General features: G+C 45.0%; 1 protein-coding gene across 2 annotated transcripts in view; it reads left to right on the forward strand.

Annotated features, from left to right (window-relative positions):
- Nucleotides 1-4,260: 4,260 nt before the first annotated feature.
- CRK (CRK proto-oncogene, adaptor protein) overlaps nucleotides 4,261-20,004 on the forward strand; it is a 30,446-nt gene continuing 14,702 nt past the window's right edge. Inside the window, exons 1-2 of one of the 2 annotated variants that reach the window (XM_045526172.1) lie at nucleotides 4,261-4,644; nucleotides 17,849-18,384. In XM_045526172.1, the coding sequence (XP_045382128.1) occupies nucleotides 4,404-4,644; nucleotides 17,849-18,384 (777 nt within the window). In that variant the 5' untranslated portion in view covers nucleotides 4,261-4,403. The remainder of the gene's footprint in view (nucleotides 4,645-17,848; nucleotides 18,385-20,004) is intronic. The other variant, XM_045526173.1, reaches the window with a different exon arrangement.

Below are 20,004 nucleotides of genomic sequence, written 5' to 3' on the forward strand. Positions count from 1 at the left end.
AGAGAAGAGGAGAGGGAATGTTGGTGTGTGGTTTGCAGTTTCAAATGGGCTGGTCAGGGAAGGCCTCACTGAGGAGGCAACATTGGGACAGAGACCTGAAGGAAGAGGAGAGGTGACCACAGAACTTGTGGTACAGGCAGAGGGCGCAGGAAGCCTGAAGCCCTTGAGGAACGTGGGGGCTTATTAGAGGACAAGTAGGAAGGTCAGTGGGGCTGGAGATGAGTGAGAAGGTGGAGAAGAGAAGATGGTGCACTTGCCTTTTACCTCCTTCAGATGTTCTCGAATTTTCTCGGCTCTGGGAGGACAGAGACAAGGAAATTGGCACTTTCTCCCTGATTCCACCCCCCAAAAAGGCATTTGTGTGAGCAGCTTTCCTAAAAGATGAGGGCAATGAGGAAATGAGGGGGGTCTATACTGCAGCAAAGCAAATAACCCATTCTCAGTCCTGCAGCCATGTCACCACTGGGAACATCTCTCTGGCCTTTCTGAAAGCTCCAGACTCTTGCCAGTTTTCCCAGTCCTCTCTCCACCCCAAGACCCTCCTTGCAGTCCCCTCACGTTCCTCCACCCCCAGCTTTCCCCTGGCATCTGCTTCCAGACCCTACCTTTGCACATTTTAAGACTGGTCCTTGTCTCTGCAGAACGAAGGACTACCCATCTGGGGCTGGGGCATCCCTTTTTCATGGTCCAGAAACTCCATCAGAGACTGGACATTTCCCTGTCTCCATACGAGGATGAGAACAGGGCAGAAGTGTCTCTTTTCACTAAGACAAATTGTGCGTGCACACACTCACCCCCTTTTCTTTCTCTCTCACACACACTTTGGAAGGCGACACTGTCAGTTTTCTCTTTAAATAGCAATTTTTGTCATCTTGATACAAATACTTTTCTTTCTGCTTACTTTTTTGCTTAAAGGAAAAGTGGGACTAAGTAGCCCCATTCCAGAACATTCCATTTACATAGCACCCTGAAGATATGCAGTACACAGCTGCATGATGCCGCTCGGGTCCCGTTCGGGGACACGGAACAGGCAGGCAAGCGGGTCACTGACCTCCGGCGGCGTCTCCTCCATTGCTAAAATAAGGAGCGCCTTTCTTTGGTCAGGAGAGTGGGAGCAGGGAGTGGTATTTTCCTCTTGGACAGGGCAGCCTTCCGTTCTTGTCCCCTTTCGAATCCGCTTCTCCTTCGGGTGCCTCCCTTCTCCGTCCCCTCCCTGCCACCCCGATCCCAAACCCTCCGGGAGCTTCCCTGAGACTGGAGGTCGGTCGCTTTGTGGGGCAGGTCTCAGGTCTAACCGGGGGGCCAAAGCCACCGTCGTAGCTGCAAAGCCGACGTGGGAGGGGCCGGGGAGGAGGCGCGGGAAAGAGGAGGAGGGGCAAGGTGGGGCCGCCGACTCCGGCCCGAGGCCTCCCCGGCTGCTGCCTTGGTGGCCTCTGGGTTTGTGGATTCCCGGTGCTCTCAGCAGGGACACACTAGAGCGGCTGCCTGCGGCTGGGTCCCCCCTTCCTGCCAATCTCCTTGCTTATTTTCCAGCTCAGTCAGGATTTCTTCTTCTTTCTTTCTCCTTTTATTTTTGATTGTAAAGAGACGGGGGAGGGGCGTCGCCATCGCAGCCGCCGCCTCGGGGCGCGGGGGGCGGGGGACTGGGCGGAGGGGGAGGGGCCGCCGCGCGGGGCTGGTGCCGCGTCGCCCCTCTGAAGTCTGCTTTGACAGGAAAAAAAAAATTGAAACATTAAAAAAAGAGAGAGAGAGAGAGAGACTCGGTCTCACTGCGTTGCCCAGGCTGGTGTTGAATTCCTGGGCTTAAGCGATCTTCCTCCTGTCTGAGCCTCCGAGTAGCTGGATCACAGGCGCGAGCCACCACGCCTGGCTCCTTATTCTTCCTTTTAAAATATTTTTTTCCTGTCATTTCCACGTGGCCGACGGAGAAGGGTGGGAGGTTCGGCTTTGGTACCTCACAGGCAGCCTCTGGGTGAGGTCCTGTCTCAAAGCCCGACAGCAGGCACTCCTCTTTCCCAAAGAGCCGGAATTCACACTGGGATGGCTTCTGCTGCTGGCTCTTGGTGACAGGCAGTGACTAAGCCACGGTCACGATGAGTCACTCACAGCAGGGAAGGTGCCCTTGTCCCAGCCCCCCTTCCCAGAGCAGCCCAAGGATGTGTGAGGTGGGTCCAAAAGAGCTGTGCTATTCATTAGACCATAATCCAGGACTGGATGATTTTTTTTAAATGCAGATTTCTGCCATCTCTCCTCCCAATTCGTATCCTAGAAATGTGAGGATATAGCTGAGTGACCATAGCCCTCTTCCTGGATTTGAATGCCAGCTCCTCACTCAGCAGCTGAATATCTCTGGACAGGTTATTTAAACTCTCTGAGATTTGGTGTTCTCATCTGCAGAACGGGCATAGTTGTAATATACTGGTTCATGAGGTTGTTGAGAGGATTCCATGAGATTATCCATATAAAGGCAGTCAGCACCATGCCTGGCAGGTAGCAATCCTGAATAAATAATAGTTCTTATTATATTCTTTTTTTTTTTTTTTTTTTCCTGAGACAGAGTCTTACTCTGTTGTCCGGGCTAGAGTGCCATGGCATCAGCTTTGCTCACAGCAACCTCAAACTCCTGGGCTCAAGCAATCCTCCTGCCTCAGCCTTCTAAGTAGCTGGGACTACAGGCGCCGGCCACCATGCCTGGCTAAGTTTTTGTTTCTATTTTTAGTTTATCAGCTAATTTTTTCCATTTTTAGTAGAGATGGGGTCTTGCTCTTGCTCAGGCTGGTCTTGAACCTGACCTCAAGTGATCCTGCTGCCTCGGCCTCCCAGAGTGCTAGAATTACAGGGCATGAGCCATTGTGCCTGGCCTTATTATGCTCCTGTCTGGCTGCCCCTAGCATGTGGAGTACCCCCTAGGCTAGATGCTTGGACTTTGAGTAACTCTAGCATGGGACACAGACCTGTAATTGAAAAATTACAGTATAATGGGAAGAGCTACAATAGGAATAATATGGACACAGTGCTGTTGATGCAGAGAGGTGATGGGATGGTCAGGAAAGGGAAGACATTTGAGTTTGGGATCCCCAAGGGAGAAAAAGAGCATTCTCGGAAGAAGAAATACAGGATGAGACTGTGGAGCCAGGTGCAGTGGCTTGTGCTTATAGATCCAGCTACTCTTGGGAGACTGAGGTAGGAGGATCCCTCGAGCCCAAGAGCTAGAGTCAAGCATGGAAAAGTTTTTTTTATTATTACTAAAAAAAAAAAAAAAAAGGATGAGACTGTGGCCCAGTTTTCTGCTGTGAGCTAAACTGGGAGTTCTAACACCTGAAAACTGTTAAAAGTTTTATACATCATTGCAACAGACTCAGATTTGCATTTTAGAAAACTCACACTGGCAGCTGTTTGCAGTGTAAATAGGGGCAGCCAGACTAGAGCACCAGTGAGCAGACTGTTCACAGGAATAGTCAAGAGATGAGTAGGAGATACCCATAGCCACAATTTAGAGTTTAGCAGATGACCTGAGAGCTTCAATAGAGAGAAGAGAACTTCATACTTCTACCTGGCTTGGCACACTCCGTTCCCTTTGCCTTGAATGCCCTTCCCCACATGCCGTTCAATAGTCAACCCAAGCCTTCTCAGGTTTCTCTACAGACTGGATCAGGGGGCTCTACTGTGTGTCCTTGTGTATTTCCCGTCACTGTACTTGTCAGTTCTTTGCAATTGACTGTTTCCTGGTTCCTCCCACTGGTCTGTGACTGCAGTGAGAGCAGGGCCCAGCCTTGACCATCTTTGCCCTCACAAGGCAAGTGAGGTGTCAGTAACCGCTTGCTGGAACGAATCAATGAAAACAAGAACTTTAGCCGGCCTGTGGAGAAGGGGGAGGAAGGAGCAGAAAAAGAATGGTATCTCAGGGAACCTTGCTGAGAACTCAGGCCCTGGGGCCACATTTATCTTTTCTATTCCAATTCTATCTGGGAGTCCGTTGCCTAGAAGTTCTGGGCCTTCCAAGAACTTGAAGCCTGGTGGAGAGAATTACCCCACGGCCAGGGGCGCAAACGCAAATCTCTGCGGACTGCGGGCTGAGGCCCTGCCTCTCGGCCCTAGGCTCCGCCTCTCCATCCTCTGCAGTCCCAGTCGGGGCCAGGCGGCGACGCCCATGAGGCCGCATGCGCAGTGCGCGCAAGAGGGCTATTTTGCCCTTCTCCCAATGGCGGGCCGTGGTCCCCTTCCCGGCAGCCTCCCTCGGGCAGGGAGTGCGTCATTTCCGGTGGGGAAGGCCCGCGGCCGCCGCCGCCATTTCGGGCACTGCTGTGAGGCTGAGACCGGAGCCGGTCCGCTGGGCGGCGGGCGCCGGGGCTGGAGGGGCGCGCGCGGCGGCGGCGGCCCAGCGTGTAGGCGTGGAGGCGGCCATGGCGGGCAACTTCGATTCGGAGGAGCGGAGTAGCTGGTACTGGGGGCGGTTGAGCCGGCAGGAGGCGGTGGCGCTGTTGCAGGGCCAGCGGCACGGGGTGTTCCTGGTGCGGGACTCGAGCACCAGCCCCGGGGACTATGTGCTCAGCGTCTCCGAGAACTCGCGCGTCTCCCACTACATCATCAACAGCAGCGGCCCGCGCCCGCCGGTGCCCCCGTCGCCCGCCCAGCCTCCGCCCGGTGAGGGACTGACGGGACGGGAGGCCCTGGGCGGGGTGAGGGCCGCGGAACTCCCAGCCTGGCCGGCTGCTCCTCGAGAGCTGACCACCACGAGGGATGTGGGCAGAAGGCTCGAGTGACCGTGGCCGGGGGGCAGCCTGCCGCTCGGGCTTGTTCTCACCGATGAGCAGGAGCGTGTGGGGGAGGAGGAGCCGCTGACCGAGGCCTCTGGGTGTGCCTTGGGAGGACAGCCCAGGGGAAGGGGAACTGCTTCGGCCCCAGGGTGGGGCTAGCGCCCGGCCCAGGCACTAGGGTAGGGCAGGGCAGGGCAAGGCAACGTGGGGACAAAGAGCTGAGGGAGATGATGGCACTGCGGGGGCATCACTTGGCAGCGGTGCCCAGAATCAATCCGATAATCCTACAAGTGGCTTTTAGGCTTGAAACATTTCCTGCGGTGTTGGAGAGCCCGGTTTGGCCTTCTGTAGGAAGTCACCACATACTGGCCGGGAGGGATGGAGACACCCTCAGGAAACTGGTCAGCCTTTTCCTTTCTTGGGCATGTTTCCAAAATACTTTTACCATCCTCTCCCCCTCTGGAGAACGAAGGTGGTGAACAAAGTGCCTTGGTGATAAAGAAAGCCTTCTATGATCAGCCCAGAATAAGTTGCCTGGCTGTGTCCAACAGTTCTTAGTGTCCAGAAGACTGCCCTCCACATTTAGGGGTCCTAATTTTCAAAATATTTAGTGGAGGAAAGATTTTTTTTTTTCCAGAAAACAAACCAGAAATAAACCAATGGAAATAATCAATCCCTTCCCTGAAAGTGACTAGAACTTCATTTTCCTTGTTGTCAGTCTGTACCTCAGGGCTTCTCCTTGTTCTTTAAGTTGAGGCTGTGGCCTGAATCTTCCTGGATATGGGGAACAGACCAGCTGGGAGATCCTTCAAGAATGTAAATTATCTGCACTGGGTTTTCTTTGCCAAGGATCAATGAGATGTGACTGTCTCACCCATGCTCTTGGAGTTGTTTTGGGAATATTAAGGAAATATACGTACTTAGTACTTGAGATTTGAGAGGTACAGAGTAATTCTGAGGTTCTCTGTATCTGTGTAACAGCATCAAGAGTCCGAAGTGCCTTCTCACTGTTCCCAAGTTGAAGCAGTTTCCTCCTGACCACCTGAGACTAGATCCAGGCCAGTCTAATGAATTAGGAGGCTCCTGAGCTAGGCTTTGCAGACTTGCCCTTTTAGGATAGCCCTAATTCAGATTTACTCACTCTGGCCAGAAATGAAGAGATTGTTGTTAACACATACCAATTTTTAAAAAATGAGTATAGGGTCTTTAAGTTCACAAATTATTCTAGGTCTTTCTCAGTCTCCTCAGTTTAATAGTATTATCATATGAGATGGGAATATTGATGTACATGTATTTGCCCTGAACCACATATGTTCTACTTTGATGCCACCTGCATGGAATCTATGGTTTTGCATTACATTCAGTAACACAATGGCAAGCTGTCATTGAAATTCAGTTTTCAGCCTTTTGTGTATGTGATTCGTTGGTTGCAAAATTTAGAAATGGCAGTAGGCAGGTTGGTTAGCTTGATATTTTTCCACACCTTAGCACTATGATTTTATATCTCAAAACTTACCTTGATATTGAGCTCCACCTTTTCAAAACAGGTAAGAGTTCAGATCCTTGGCCTAGGAGAGAAGGTGAAGATTACCAAAGTTTGTGGATAGGGTGTGGAAAGTTCATGGGCATTGTGGTAATGCTGCCAGGTACCCCATTTCCCACATGCCATGTGCCCCATTTTCTACACAGGACAATCTATTTCAGTTGCTGTCTTTATAAAGATTACATAATCTTTGTTATCCCCCTCCCCATCAAGCCCTTTTTGTTTTGAAGCCACCCAGAGGAATTTCTTTAATTTTAGAGAGGTGTATGCAATATTAATAGCTAACATTTATTGACTGGTTTATTCTATGCCAGGTACTTTACTGAGTACTTTGTGTCTTATCTCATTTACTGTCTATAACACTAGTGAGGTAAGTACTATGATCTCATTTATTAAAATATTTCGATTTTATAGAGGAGGAAAGTAAGAATCACAGATTCAGTAATTTGCCTAAGGTCATACAGCTAATGACTGAGCCAGAATTTGAACCTTGACGTTCTGACCTTAGAGCTGACCCTTTTACTCTATATTGTTTTCTGATAATACACATCTGCTGTCCAAAGCCAGTGATGAAGAAGAGGCTTTTAAAAACCTTATTTGGCACATGGAATGTGAAAGATGAGCTTTTTGCTTAGGATTACATAGTGTGTTTTTTTTCAGTTTTTAATTTTTATTTATTTATTTATTTTTAGACAGAATTGCCCTCGGTAGAGTACACTGGCTTGATCATAGCTCACTGCAACCTCAAACTCCTGGGCTCAAGGGATCCTTCTGCCTCAGCCTCCTGAGTAGCTGGGACTGCAGGGCTTGTGCTACCGCACTCAGCTAATTTTTCTATTTTTTGTGGAGATGGGATCTCACTCTTGCTCAGGCTGAACTTGAACTCCTGAACTCAAGTGATCTTCCCACCTCGGCCTCCCAGAGTGGTAGGATTACAGGCGTGAGCCATCGTACCTGTAGGCCAAGGATTCTCAGCCTTTTCCAGTGAACCTGTTTTTAACTTACCGTAGGTCTTCAGCTCCCATAGGCTTCCTGTGCTGCCATAGCTTGGGTGTGCCTTGGCCATGCCACAGGATCACAGGGAAGGGCTTGGTCAAGTCTGCTGGTCACATTCTGTCAGGTTGGGCTTCAAAATGGACTTCTTGGGAATGCTTGCAATAATCAGTTCATTAGTTTTTCCCTCTTGAAACAATGAGGGAGGGACTACTAGAACTTGACCAGTAGACAGTTGATAAAACTGAGTGTGAATTAGAAGTAGTTACAAGCTTGAGCTCTGGAGCCTGGGTTTGGATCTTACCTGTCAGTTAATACTTGTGTAACTTTGGGCAAATTATTTAACTTCTCTCTGCTTCAGTTTACTCATCCATCTGTGAAAGAAGGAAAATAGTAATACTGACTTCATTGTTGTAAGGATTAAATGAGTTTAAATATATCAAATACTTGGGATCTTGCTATGTTGCCCAACTTGGATTGGAACTCCTGGGCTCAAGCAATCCTTCTCAGCCTCCTAGCTGGGATTATTGGCAGCTGTTGTCTGTAATCCCAGATAGCACTGCATGCATATGTATGTTAATCTTAAGAACAGAACTATGAGGTGGGGAGGGGGGTTTAAACAAAATGGAAAACTATTCTCAGCTTTGAGAGGTTCCCTGGCATGCATGGTGGGGTTCGTAAGAACTGGTGAAACAGCTTGTTTCAGGGAATAAGTGCTGGAGTGGAGAGGGATGGGGTGCATCAGTAAGTGTGAAAGGACCTCGGGTCCAGTACATGGAAATAGGATAGTGCCTGCTGTTACCTGCTCAACCCAAAGCTTTCCAGCTATTGCCTCGTTTTGGAAGTGGGTGGCAGAAGTTAGGCTGTTAATTGAGATGCCTCTTCAAGGTAGTGCAGGGCCAAGCCACTGCACTATCTCCACTGTGGAGATAGTGTGGGACTACTGATTACCCATTGCCACCTTTTTGCACCTTCAGCTTCTGTATTTCATTTGTTTACTTCACCTTGGCAGTTCACAAACCTGATTCTCATGTCTTACTCTTCAATGTCAGAGTATCCCCTTCATTCAGTGGTTCTGGAGAAGTTCTTCAGTGAGTTACTTATAGGTTTTATACCAAAAAAATAATTCTATAGTAAAAGGAAGTAGGTTTATTTATTGCAGGACTTCTCCAAGTCTGCATGTGAATTATGACTTTCCAAGAGAAGGTACTGGGTTTTTCAAACCTTTTTGGCTGCAGAACGATTAAGAAGCATCTTAAAATTCCGTAGAATCTTCTCTGGGAAATAGTGCAGTGGACTCTGGATTTGGGGATGAATTGAAAATTTCTGAAGGAATTCAGGGGGTTGGGGGTGGTTTAAGCTGAATTTACCTGTTTTTTTTTTTTTTTTTTTTTAAGATTCCTGTGGAAAGTACTAAATTAGCTTTTTATGGAGCATCTATAATGTAGCCACTTTTAGGAACTTCATTAGACAGATATTTGGCCCCATCTTACAGACTCAGGGGCTGAGGCACAGAGAAGTTAGATAATACCTCATATAGCTAGTAAATGAGAGCCAGAATTCATCTAGCCCAGTCAGTCTAAATCTGGAAGGTGCCATCCTGTTATCTACCATTTTTAGAAAGCTCTATTTGCTTAGGAGCCCATACATCTTGATACCTCTTTAGGATACCTTCTCAGATGGAAGTCCATAGCCTTTTTAGCCCTTTGTATTTATTGGACAAGTGGTGGGTATTTATCTAAGCAACCTCTGTAAATGTCATAGGCAGAGGAGAAGGAAGAGAGAGTGGGAATTAGGAAAGATGAAGGGAACAAGAGGAAGTACTGGGAGAGCAAGGAGAGGCTGATGACAGAGCTGCACGGTACCTGTGCCAGAAGTGACCTGACCTGTTTTAGCCCACAGGTATTCTTCATGAAACCTTTAGGGATTGATACAAAAACTGATAACCTGAGGGGTGAAATGCTTAAAAGTAAAGGGTTGAGCAGGTACAGACAAACCAAAAGAGTATCCACTGCTGGCATTGATTTTGATTTCTGAATGTGTTAATTCATAACTGCACATTCAGATCCGGCACAGGGTTGATGTAGAACAAGTCAGTGAGGTTTTCCAAGTCCCCGATAGCTGTGAGAATTCTGTCGTTGGTTCTATTCTCTAGACTGACTGACTGTCTCCTTCCTTTCCCGCCCTTCTATTTCCTGCCTTTAGCTGTTTGTGGTTGGAAGGAGATGAAGGAGGGAAAAAGAGCTGGAACACGTAGCTGTGGTGAGGTTTGGGCTTATCTGGGACTTATGTATGTTCTGTTCTCCTCCTTTCCCTTCTGGAGTTTGGATCAATGAGGCTTGATTGCCCCATGTATCTAACTGCCCCACCAGTACACAAAGCAGGCATTTCTCTGTGGCATTATTACAGTGTCAATAGACTAGAAAAATAATTTACAGGTAAAGCATATTAAAGGCATTCCATGGTGGTATGCCTGTATTTCTGTGTTGGGATTGCCAAGCAAAAAAAGTCATGGTGAGCCCAGTTCACACCATGTGGTATTTGAACAAGAAATGAATTAAACCTGCTTCCTACGTTTGTGCCAGATGAGCTGCCAATTTTTCTTGCAGTGATCTTTCAAAGGGACTTGGCTTAGTAGTCCTATTTGTTCTCTTAACAAATAACAAATTTGTTCTCTCCCCAAAAAACACATTTCACTTGGCCAGTACAGTTATAGAGGAACCATAACAATGGATGGCAGGGAGTGGTTGCCTTCCTTAGAGTGAAAAGAGTACCTTGGGAATGTTCAGGGATGGTCAAAGTTGCTCTTCCATTGTGATTTTGTTGTATCTCGGGATACAGTTTGTTGCTACTGTTTTTTTGCAGGAACATAACTCCAGTTAAAAGTGAAAGTGGTGGTGATGGAGGTGTCTTCCTAAGACATGCTGTCTTGCTCCTTGCTCACCAACAACACTGTGCATGCCTTTGTATCTCCAGCTGTGCTGTGAGCTTCTCAAAGCTGGAACAGATTTTCATTTAGCTTTCTCTCACTTCAGAGTTATGTTCCTTGCTCACCAACAACACTGTGCATGCCTTTGTATCTCTAGCTGTGCTGTGAGCTTCTCAAAGCTGGGGACAGACTTTCATTTAGCTTCTTTCTCTCACTTCAGAGTTATGTTCATTAAGAATAATATCTCTTGGCCATGCATGGTGGCTCATGCCTGTAATCTTAGCACCAGGGAGGCCAAGGAGGGAGGATTACTTGAGGTCAGCAGTTCGAGACCAGCCTGAGGAAGAGCAAGACCCCATCTCTACTAAAAATAGAAAATATTAGCTGGATGTGGTGGTATTCACCTATGGTCCCAGCTACTCAGGAGACTGAGGCAGGAGGATCACTTGAGCCCAGGAATTTGAGGTTGCTGTGAGCTAGGCTGATACCACAGTACTCTAGCCTGGGCGAAAGAGTGAGACTCTGTCTCAAAAAAAAGAAAAATATCTCTTTGGAAGCTGAGGTTGGAAGATTGCTTGAGGCCAGGAGTTTGAAGTTTGAGACCAGCCTGCGTATCATAGCAAGATGCCATCTCTATAAAAAATAAAAATTAGCCTGGTGTGGTGTGCACACCTGTAGTACCACCTACTCTAGCATCTGAGGGAGGAGGATAGCTTGAGCCCAGGAGTTTGAGGTTATAGGGAGCTATGTTCATGCCACTACACTCCAGGCCTGGGTGACAGAGTGAGACCCTGTCTCCAAAAAAAACCCCAAAAAACAAAAAAATAATATCTAACGCTGAGCACTTAAACTGCCAACCACTGTCCCAAAAGGGCAACTAGTAAAATCCATTTTGGCCACTGTACCTTCCCATGTAGTTGGATAAATTTTAGCAAGGAAGCTTTTCCCCCTAGGTGTAATCCAGGACCATTTGTTCTGCTTGTCCCTACCAATCTGCCCTGGAGCTTTCTTGACCAGGCAGTGCTAAATAGGTCTCCACACTCACACTGACCGTGACCTTAACATAGTTGATCCTCAGGCCTAAAAGATCATCCTGAATTAGCCTGGTAATGATAGGCGAGGTGGCCATGTAGTTCCTTGCCTACCAGACTTAAATAGGAATAATTCTCTATCAGTGATCTCCTTCAGTGAACAGAAGCTCCAGAATATAGTACCGCCATGCTCTGGTATGGTCATAACCAAAGTCGTCTCTCCAGTCCTGCACTTGGAACTATTGGGATCATGTTCTGCTGGTGCCTGACGAATATTTGCCATTCGGACAGTCCTAGGTCTGGGCATCTCTTTTAGTGTTTTAAATTGGAGAGACAGCCAGCATTCCTGAATCGGCTATTAAGTTGTTTTAGCTTAAGCCGTGCATTCTACAGGTGGACTTTCTGGAATATAAGAAATGTACAACTGTCTTTTAAATTGTGTCTTGGTCTCATCATTCATATGGGTGAAAACAAAACAGAAGGTACTCAGCAGTACTCATTCTGCATTGAAGACTTATGGTTAACTTCCAAAGTTAAAATTTTATCTTTTTACTTCTCCCCAGTAGTAGACTTTATTTTATTTTATTTCCTTTTTTGGAGACATGGTCTTGGTCTGTTGCCTGGGCTAGAGGGCAGTGGCATCATTGTATCTTACTGCAACCTCAAACTCCTGGGCCCAAGCAGTCTTCCTACCTCAGCTTCCCAAATAGCCAGGACTACAGGTGTTCACCACCACACCTGGCTACTTCTTCTATTTTTTGTAGAGAATGGGTCTCACTCCATTGCCCAGGCTAGTCTTCAACTCCTGGCCTCAAGTGATCCACTCACCTTGGTCTCCCAGAGTGCAGGGATTACAGGTGTGAGCCATTGTGCCTGGCCTAGACTGAATTTATAAGTGAACAAAATAATTAGGTCTCTACTTAGGTGCAATATCGCATGCCTGTAGTCCCAGCTACACGTGAGGCTGAGGCAGGAGGATCACTTGAGGCTGTGATTTCAAAGCCACAGTGTGCTGTGATTGTGCCTGTGAATAACCAGTGGACTCTAGCATGGGCAACATAGCAAGATCCCATTTCTTTCTTTCTTTTTTTTTTTTTTGAGACACAGTCTCACTCTGTTGCCCAGGTTAGAGTGCTGTGGTGTCAGCCTAGCTCACAGCAACCTCAAACTCCTGTGCTCAAGCAGTCCTTCCACCTCAGCCTCCTGAGTAGCTGGGACTACAGGCATGAGCCATCGTGCCTGGCTAATATTTTCTATATATTTTTAGTTGTCTAGCTAATTTCTTTCTATTTTTAGTAGAGACAGGGTCTCGCTCTTGCTCAGGCTAGTCTCAAACTCCTGAGCTCAAACGATCCACCCGCCTCGGCCTTCCATAGTGCTAGGATTATAGGCATGAGCCACCATGCCCAGCCTAAGACCCATTTCTAAAAGAAAAAATAAAAATAGAAAAAATTAGGTCTCTTTTTAATTAATATGTGATAGTTGTACATGTTTTTGAGGTACGTGTGATATTTTGATGCGTGCGTATGAAGAGTGGCAAGTTATTTTAGACTTCTGGAGTACCACAGTGCCATCTTGTTGATAGGAATAGAGTTAGGAATGGAGATAGGCCATTTTCCCTTAACAAAGGACTTGAGCAAGTAATTTTCAACATACTTGTTTCAAAGAAGCACAAATAGTCAATAAACATGAAAAACATCAAATAAAAGTAATATTTATTTTTTTCCTTTCATTTATTTATTTATTTGTTTGAGACAGAGTCTCACTCTGTTGTCCTGAGTAGAGTGCCCTGGCGTCAGCCTAGCTCACAGCAACCTCAAACTCCTGGGCTTCAACTATTCTCCTTCCTCAGCCTCCTGAGTAGCTAGGACTACAGGCATGCACCCCGATGCCCGGTTAATTTTTCTATTTTTAGTAGAGATAGGGTCTCGTTCTTGCTCTGGCTGGTCTCAAACTCCTGAGCTCAAGCGATCCTCCCAACTTGTCATCCCAGAGTGCTAGGATTACATGTGTGAGCCACTGCGCCCGGCCTAAAAGTGATATATATTTTTAAAATTTTTTTTTAGGCAGAGTCTGGCTCTGTTGCCCGGCCTAGACTGCCATGGCATCAGCCTAGCTCACAGCAACCTCAAACTCCTAGGCTCAAGCAATTCTTCTGCCTTAGCCTCCCGAGTAGCTGGGACTACAGGCATACGCCACCACGCCTGGCTAATTTTTTCTATATATATATTTTTTAGTTGTCCAGCTAATTTCTTCCTATTTTTAGTAGAGATGGGATCTTGCTGTTGCTCAGTCTGGTCTTGCACTCCTGACCTTGAGCGATCCTCCTGCCTCAGCCTCCCAGAGTGCTAGGATTACAGGCATGAGCCACCGCGCCCACCTAAAAGTAATATTTAAAAAGATAGCATTTCTCCTCATTAAATTGGCAATGATTTTTAAAATACCATTTTGGCAAGAAGATGAAAGGAATGGGAACCCATCAACTACTGGTGAGAGTATAAGATCGCACAAACTTTGGAGCGCAATTTGGCAACATAAGCCTTAATGTTCCTCATCCTTTGATCCCATGATTGCATTTCAAGGAGTTTATCTTAAAGAAGTAATTTTTAAAAAATCATCGATGGATAAAAATGCTCATAACAGCATTGTTTGCATTAGTGAAAATTTAGGAATATTTTACTATCCAATGACTATACTCCCTAGCCTAATGGCTAAAGTCATGTTCTGCAGCTGGGTGGGCACAGTGGTACATACCTGTAGCACTACTTAACCAGGGTGAGGTGAGAGAATCGCTTGAAGCCAGGAGTTCAGGGCTGTAGTGCCCTATGATTGCACCTGTGAATAGCCCCTGCACTCTAGCCTGGGCAACATAGTGAGACCCTATCTCAAAAAAAAAAAAATTAAAAAGTCATGTTCTTGAAGGATAATAGGAAAATAAGGCAAGATATAAAACTATGTATAGTAACCCAGTTATAATAGACATATATGCTGGGTACGGTGGCTCACACCTGTTATCCCAGCAGTTTGGGAGGCCTGGGTGGAAGGATTTCTTGATTGAGCCCAGGAATTTGAGGCCAGCCTGTGCAATGGAGTGAGACCTTATCTCTACAAAAAATAAAATAGCTGGATGTGGTAGCGCATACCTGTGGTCCCAGCAACTTGGGAGGCTAAGGCAGGAAGATCGTTTGAGCCCAGGAGTTTGAGGTTGCAGTAACAGTGATCACACTGCTGTAGCCTGGGCGACACAGACCCTGTCTCAAAAAAAAAAAAAAAAAAGACATATATGTATTATATACACACGTATAAAAATATATGTATTTTAGGTCATTAAATATGAAATGTCCAATTTCACATGAAAAGTGAATTTCACAAGAAGCAGTACAGTTAAAGTATGCACCTAAACCATCGACACAGTTTTGGCATCTTAATGGTATCTTGTTTATGCCGGCAGCAAAGAAGCCTGGAGACCGAGTGGCAATGAAATTGCCAAAGGCATTTTTCCATAGTTTGTTGAGAATTGAATATTTTTCCTTGCAAGAAGTAGTAGTCAGTTGGTGCAAGGTCTTTTGAATCCAGTGGATGACAAGGAGTGTCCAAGTCCAGCCTCTGTAGTTCTAGTAGCATTGTTTGTGTGAGATGTGGTCCATCTGGTTAATCGCAAGCATCCTCATCATTTCATCCAGTTGGTCACAGTACAAATCCGCTATAATCGATTGACCAGGTTTCACAAAGCTGTAGTGGATAATACCAGCACTGGACCACCAAACGGACACCATTAGGTTTTTTGGATGAATATTCGGTTTTGGACTATTTCGGCACTTCATCTTTATCCAACCATTGTGCTGAATGATTGTGATTAGCAAAAAGAATCCATATTTCATCACACCTAACAATACAGTGTAGAAATGGTTTGCCTTTATGTCATGACAGCAGAAGCAATCTTTGAGACGATGTCTCTTGACGCTCGTTAAATTCATGTGGAACCCATCTACCCAGCTTCTTTACCTTGCTGACTTGGATTTTTTATTTTTGTTTTTTATTTTTTGAGACAGTCTTGCTCTGTTTTCTGGGCTACAGTGCCATGGCATCAAACTAGCTCACAGCAACCTCAAACTCCTGGGCTGAAGTGATCCTTCTGCCGCAGCCTCCCGAGTAGCTTACCATCACACCTGGCTACTGTTTTTTCTATTTTTAGTTGCCCAGCTAATTTTTTCTGTGTTTAGTAGAAACGGAGTCTCGCTCTTGTTCAGGCTGGTCTCGAACTCCTGAGTTTAAGTGATCCTCCTGCCTTGGCCTCCCAGAGTGCTAGGATTACAGGTATGAGCCACTGGACCTGGCCTTACCTCGCTGATTTGTCTCAAATGGTCCAATATTGTTGGAATAGTGACATCAAACCTTGCTGCTAATTCACGCTTAGGTTGAGATGAATTAATTCACTTCCACTACAGCTTTCAGCTCATCATTATCCACCTTGGTCTCGGGTCACCCACGTGGCTCATTTTCAAGATTAAAATCACCAGAATGGAACTTCTCAAACCATTGCCGTACTGTGCATTCATTGGCCACATCCTTGCTAAACACTTCGTTGATGTTTTGAGCTGTCCACGCTGTATTGGTTCCATGACGGAACTCATATTTGAAAATAACATGAACTTTTGACTTATCCATACGTTCACAAAAATCTCTCTCAAAAAATATTTGGAAGATAACCACAAGCCAAGCCATGCATTTGAAGGAATGAGGATGTACCTTCACAATAAAAATAAAACAAGAAGTGTTAGAGTGAAATGTCAGGGATATCAACTGTCAAACTTAGTATTTAAGGAAATTGGACATTTCATACTTGATAACCATATATATATATATATATATATATATATATATACACACATATATCATATATATATATTTTTCAGGTAGGTGATAACACAAAATGCTAAGAGCGGTCCTGTGGCAGGGTTAAGGCTGATTTTAAAAAAAAACAAAAAACCCACAAAACCCAAATTTTCTATAGAATTTTCATTACTTATCAAGAAGCCAAAAGGTAAAAAAATTCAGTGAAAATGATTTGATATTTTGGATGCTTAGCAGAGTGCAAGTTAAAGGTTTGTATTCCTCATTAGAGACTTTGTTTCTTGTTTAAACTGATACATGTTCATTTGTTATCCTTGAATTCTAGAATCTCGGGATAGGGAGTATATTCTGAAGTATGCCCTGTGTTTAGAGCTATTATACACACATACATACATATTTATGTCTTTTGAATTTTAAGTGTTCCTAATAAGACCTTTGTCTTGGGTCTTCAGTATGTTATCACAGTTTGAATATTTTAACATTTCTTTATTTCCCCAACCATCCTCTTTTTTTTTTTTTTCTTTTTTTTTTTTTTTTTTTGAGACAGAGTCTCACTTTGTTGCCCGGGCTAGAGTGAGTGCCGTGGCATCAGCCTAGCTCACAGCAACCTCAGACTCCTGGGCTTAAGCGATCCTACTGCCTCAGCCTCCCGAGTAGCTGGGACTACAGGCATGAGCCACCATGCCCGGCTAATTTTTTTGTATATATATTTTTTTTAGTTGGCCAGATAATTTCTTTCTATTTTTGGTAGAGACGGGGTCTCACTCTTGCTCAGGCTGGTCTCGAACTCCTGACCTCGAGCGATCCACCCGCCTCGGCCTCCCAGAGCTAGGATTACAGGCGTGAGCCACCGCGCCCGGCCTCCCCAACCATCCTTGTTTTTCTTTTTTGTAACCTGTTTCCTTCATAGGGAACAATCTGGTTTCCATGTTTTATTTAAGTAAAGACATTAGAAATTGAGTTTAAAGCAGTTAGCTTCTTATTTTCTCTTTCTTGGCTCTTTGGTTCTTTTGCCTAATTAAGCTCTTTTAGTTGTCCAAGATGAAATTGAGATCAGCAATCTTAGATCAAAAAGATAGTTTTCAAATGTTTTTCTTCTGTGGAATTATACCTTGTAGATATGAAGAGAACAGATGTATGAGCTCAGTATAATCTCTCCTCACCTCTTCCTGGAACAGCTGTTGGGATCTTTGGAAAAAGAGAGCTTGCTACATTACCTAAGGTTGAAAAGAAGATTGCAACAAAACCTTGAACTTCATGCTACTCTGTAAATGGGGTAGCAACAGACATATTGGGAGAATGAACAAAAAGTCCCCATGTTGCACTGTCTTTGTAGTGGGAGAGCCCACTGTCCTGGCCCTCTGTTCCTTCTGTGGAGTCAGTGGTGATGGACATCTTTCTTCCTAGGGGATATTTCATCTTCAAAGTGTGATGTTTGCATACTGTGAAGAGAGGAGTTATTTTCTTCTAAGATAGTTTTTTTTTTTTTTTTGCGTATTAAATGTTGACTAACTGTGTGGAAAATGCTTACAATCTGCATTTCAGCTGGGTATGGTGGTATGCACTTCTAGTCCCAGCTACTTAGGAGGCTGAGGTGGGAGGATTGCTTGAGCCCAGGAGTTCAAGTCCAGCCTGGGCAACATAGTAAGACATGGCTCTAAAAAATAAAATAAGAATAAAATCTGTATTTCATCTCTAGTATAGTACATCTTTAAATAATACCCTGCTCTGTTTTTTCCAGCGGTGAGCCCCTCCAGACTCCGAATAGGAGATCAAGAGTTTGATTCATTGCCTGCTTTACTGGAATTCTACAAAATACACTATTTGGACACTACAACGTTGATAGAACCAGTTTCCAGATCCAGGCAGGGTAGTGGAGTGATTCTCAGGCAGGAGGAGGCAGAGTATGTGCGAGCCCTCTTTGACTTTAATGGGAATGATGAAGAAGATCTTCCCTTTAAGAAAGGAGACATCCTGAGAATCCGGGATAAGCCTGAAGAGCAGTGGTGGAATGCAGAGGACAGCGAAGGCAAGAGGGGGATGATTCCAGTCCCTTACGTCGAGAAGTATAGACCTGCCTCCGCCTCAGTATCGGCTCTGATTGGAGGTAACCAGGAGGGTTCCCACCCACAGCCACTGGGTGGGCCGGAGCCTGGGCCCTATGCCCAACCCAGCGTCAACACTCCGCTCCCTAACCTCCAGAATGGGCCCATTTATGCCAGGGTTATCCAGAAGCGAGTCCCTAATGCCTACGACAAGACAGCCTTGGCTTTGGAGGTACATAATGTGCAAAATGTAGAAAGAAGAGATCTGCTACAGGGTCTCCCTTTCAGACCTCTTAGAGCTTTGTAGGAATGCTGAATACGAGCACCAGCATTGTGATGTTGTAGATGTCAAACCATTAAGTATTGATTTTGGCATTTAATGTTGGGTTTTCTGTTTTTTATAGAAACCTATTTTGGAATGAGTAAGCTTAAAACTGTATAACTGAATGTTCTGATTGATCTACTAAACATACTTTGACTACTTTAATAACACCACCTGAATTCACAGGAATTAACCTAAAATATTTTTTCTCATCTCCATCCTAATCTGTTTCTTGCTTTCTGTTTCTCATTGTCTAAAAGAAAGTGGGTTCACACAGATTTGAGTGTAATAAGTGGTCTCTATGAAAACATTTAAAAGAAGTTTTTTCCCACAAAAACACGTTTTTACTTTAGGGTACACGAGATTCCTTATCATTAATAGTGTTCATCAAGTAAGAATTAGAAGGAAACAGTGACGCCTAGCATAGTACAAGTGTGAAAGGAATCATACCTAAAAGTATTAATTCTAAGGAGCAGCAGATTTACTTGGTTTTTGTTGTTTTAATGCATTTTACAGGTGAGAAACCAGTTCTTCCTGAGGAGTTGATTTTTGCCTTTGGTGAAACATCCTTGGTAGCCTGTCTCCTTCTGGCCAACCCTTACATTGTGTTTATTCCTTTATTCCTCTCTTTAGCAATCACAGCTTTGTCTCTTACCCTTTCTTTTTCCTCCCTCCCTCCCTCCCTTTCTCCCTTCCTTTCTAAATTACGCAGAGCTAGTGGTTCAGAATAAAAACCAGTACAGAAGTGGTATGCATTCCCATCTTCCAGAGCCTACTGATACGGTGGCTTGAATGTAAGCAGGTAGCTTTCATAAGCACAGGCTGAAGTTACGTGAGCACAAATTAGCAGAAAAGGGGTAAAAGCGTGTTTTCATAAGCTGAAATCTTCTCTAACTTTTTTTTTCTTTGGGTCATGTTCATAGACTGAGGAGTAGGAGCTGCCCTCTAAGTGGGAGTGTTAGCCTACCGAATAAGCTAGGATTTATTTGAACCCATCTCCGATATTACTGGATTTGAAATTTTCCTTTAGGTTCTGATCTAGTGAATGCAAAGGAGGGTTAATTGAGTTTTCTAGGTTTGACTGAAAAAAATCGGTGTTTTTAAAGTTTGTATTTTTTGAGATTGTGTTGTAACTTAAAAGTATCATGTCTAGCTGGGTGCAGTGGCACATGCTTATAGTCCCTGCTCCTCAAGAGGCTGAGACAGGATCATTTGAGCCTAGGAGTTCCAGGCCAGACTGGGCAACATAGCAGGACCCCATCCTTAAAAAAAAAAAAAGTATCATGTCTCTGATGAGAAATGAAATGTGCATTATTTAGGCCACATCACTTCTTTTTCCCACTTAGAGTTTGGAGGGTAAGGAAAATAAATTTCTAGCCTCATGTTTTCATTTAAGTTCAGATGATGTTGACATCCAATACGGTGCTGTGCACATGATGGATGTGGCTCTTGACATTTATTGCATACCTTGATAGTACTGCACTGCAGTCTGAAAACAGCATTGATGGAACAAGCCAGCTAATACCCAAA

This window comes from Lemur catta, chromosome 15, assembly GCF_020740605.2.
Source record: "Lemur catta isolate mLemCat1 chromosome 15, mLemCat1.pri, whole genome shotgun sequence".
Lineage (NCBI taxonomy): Eukaryota > Metazoa > Chordata > Mammalia > Primates > Lemuridae > Lemur > Lemur catta.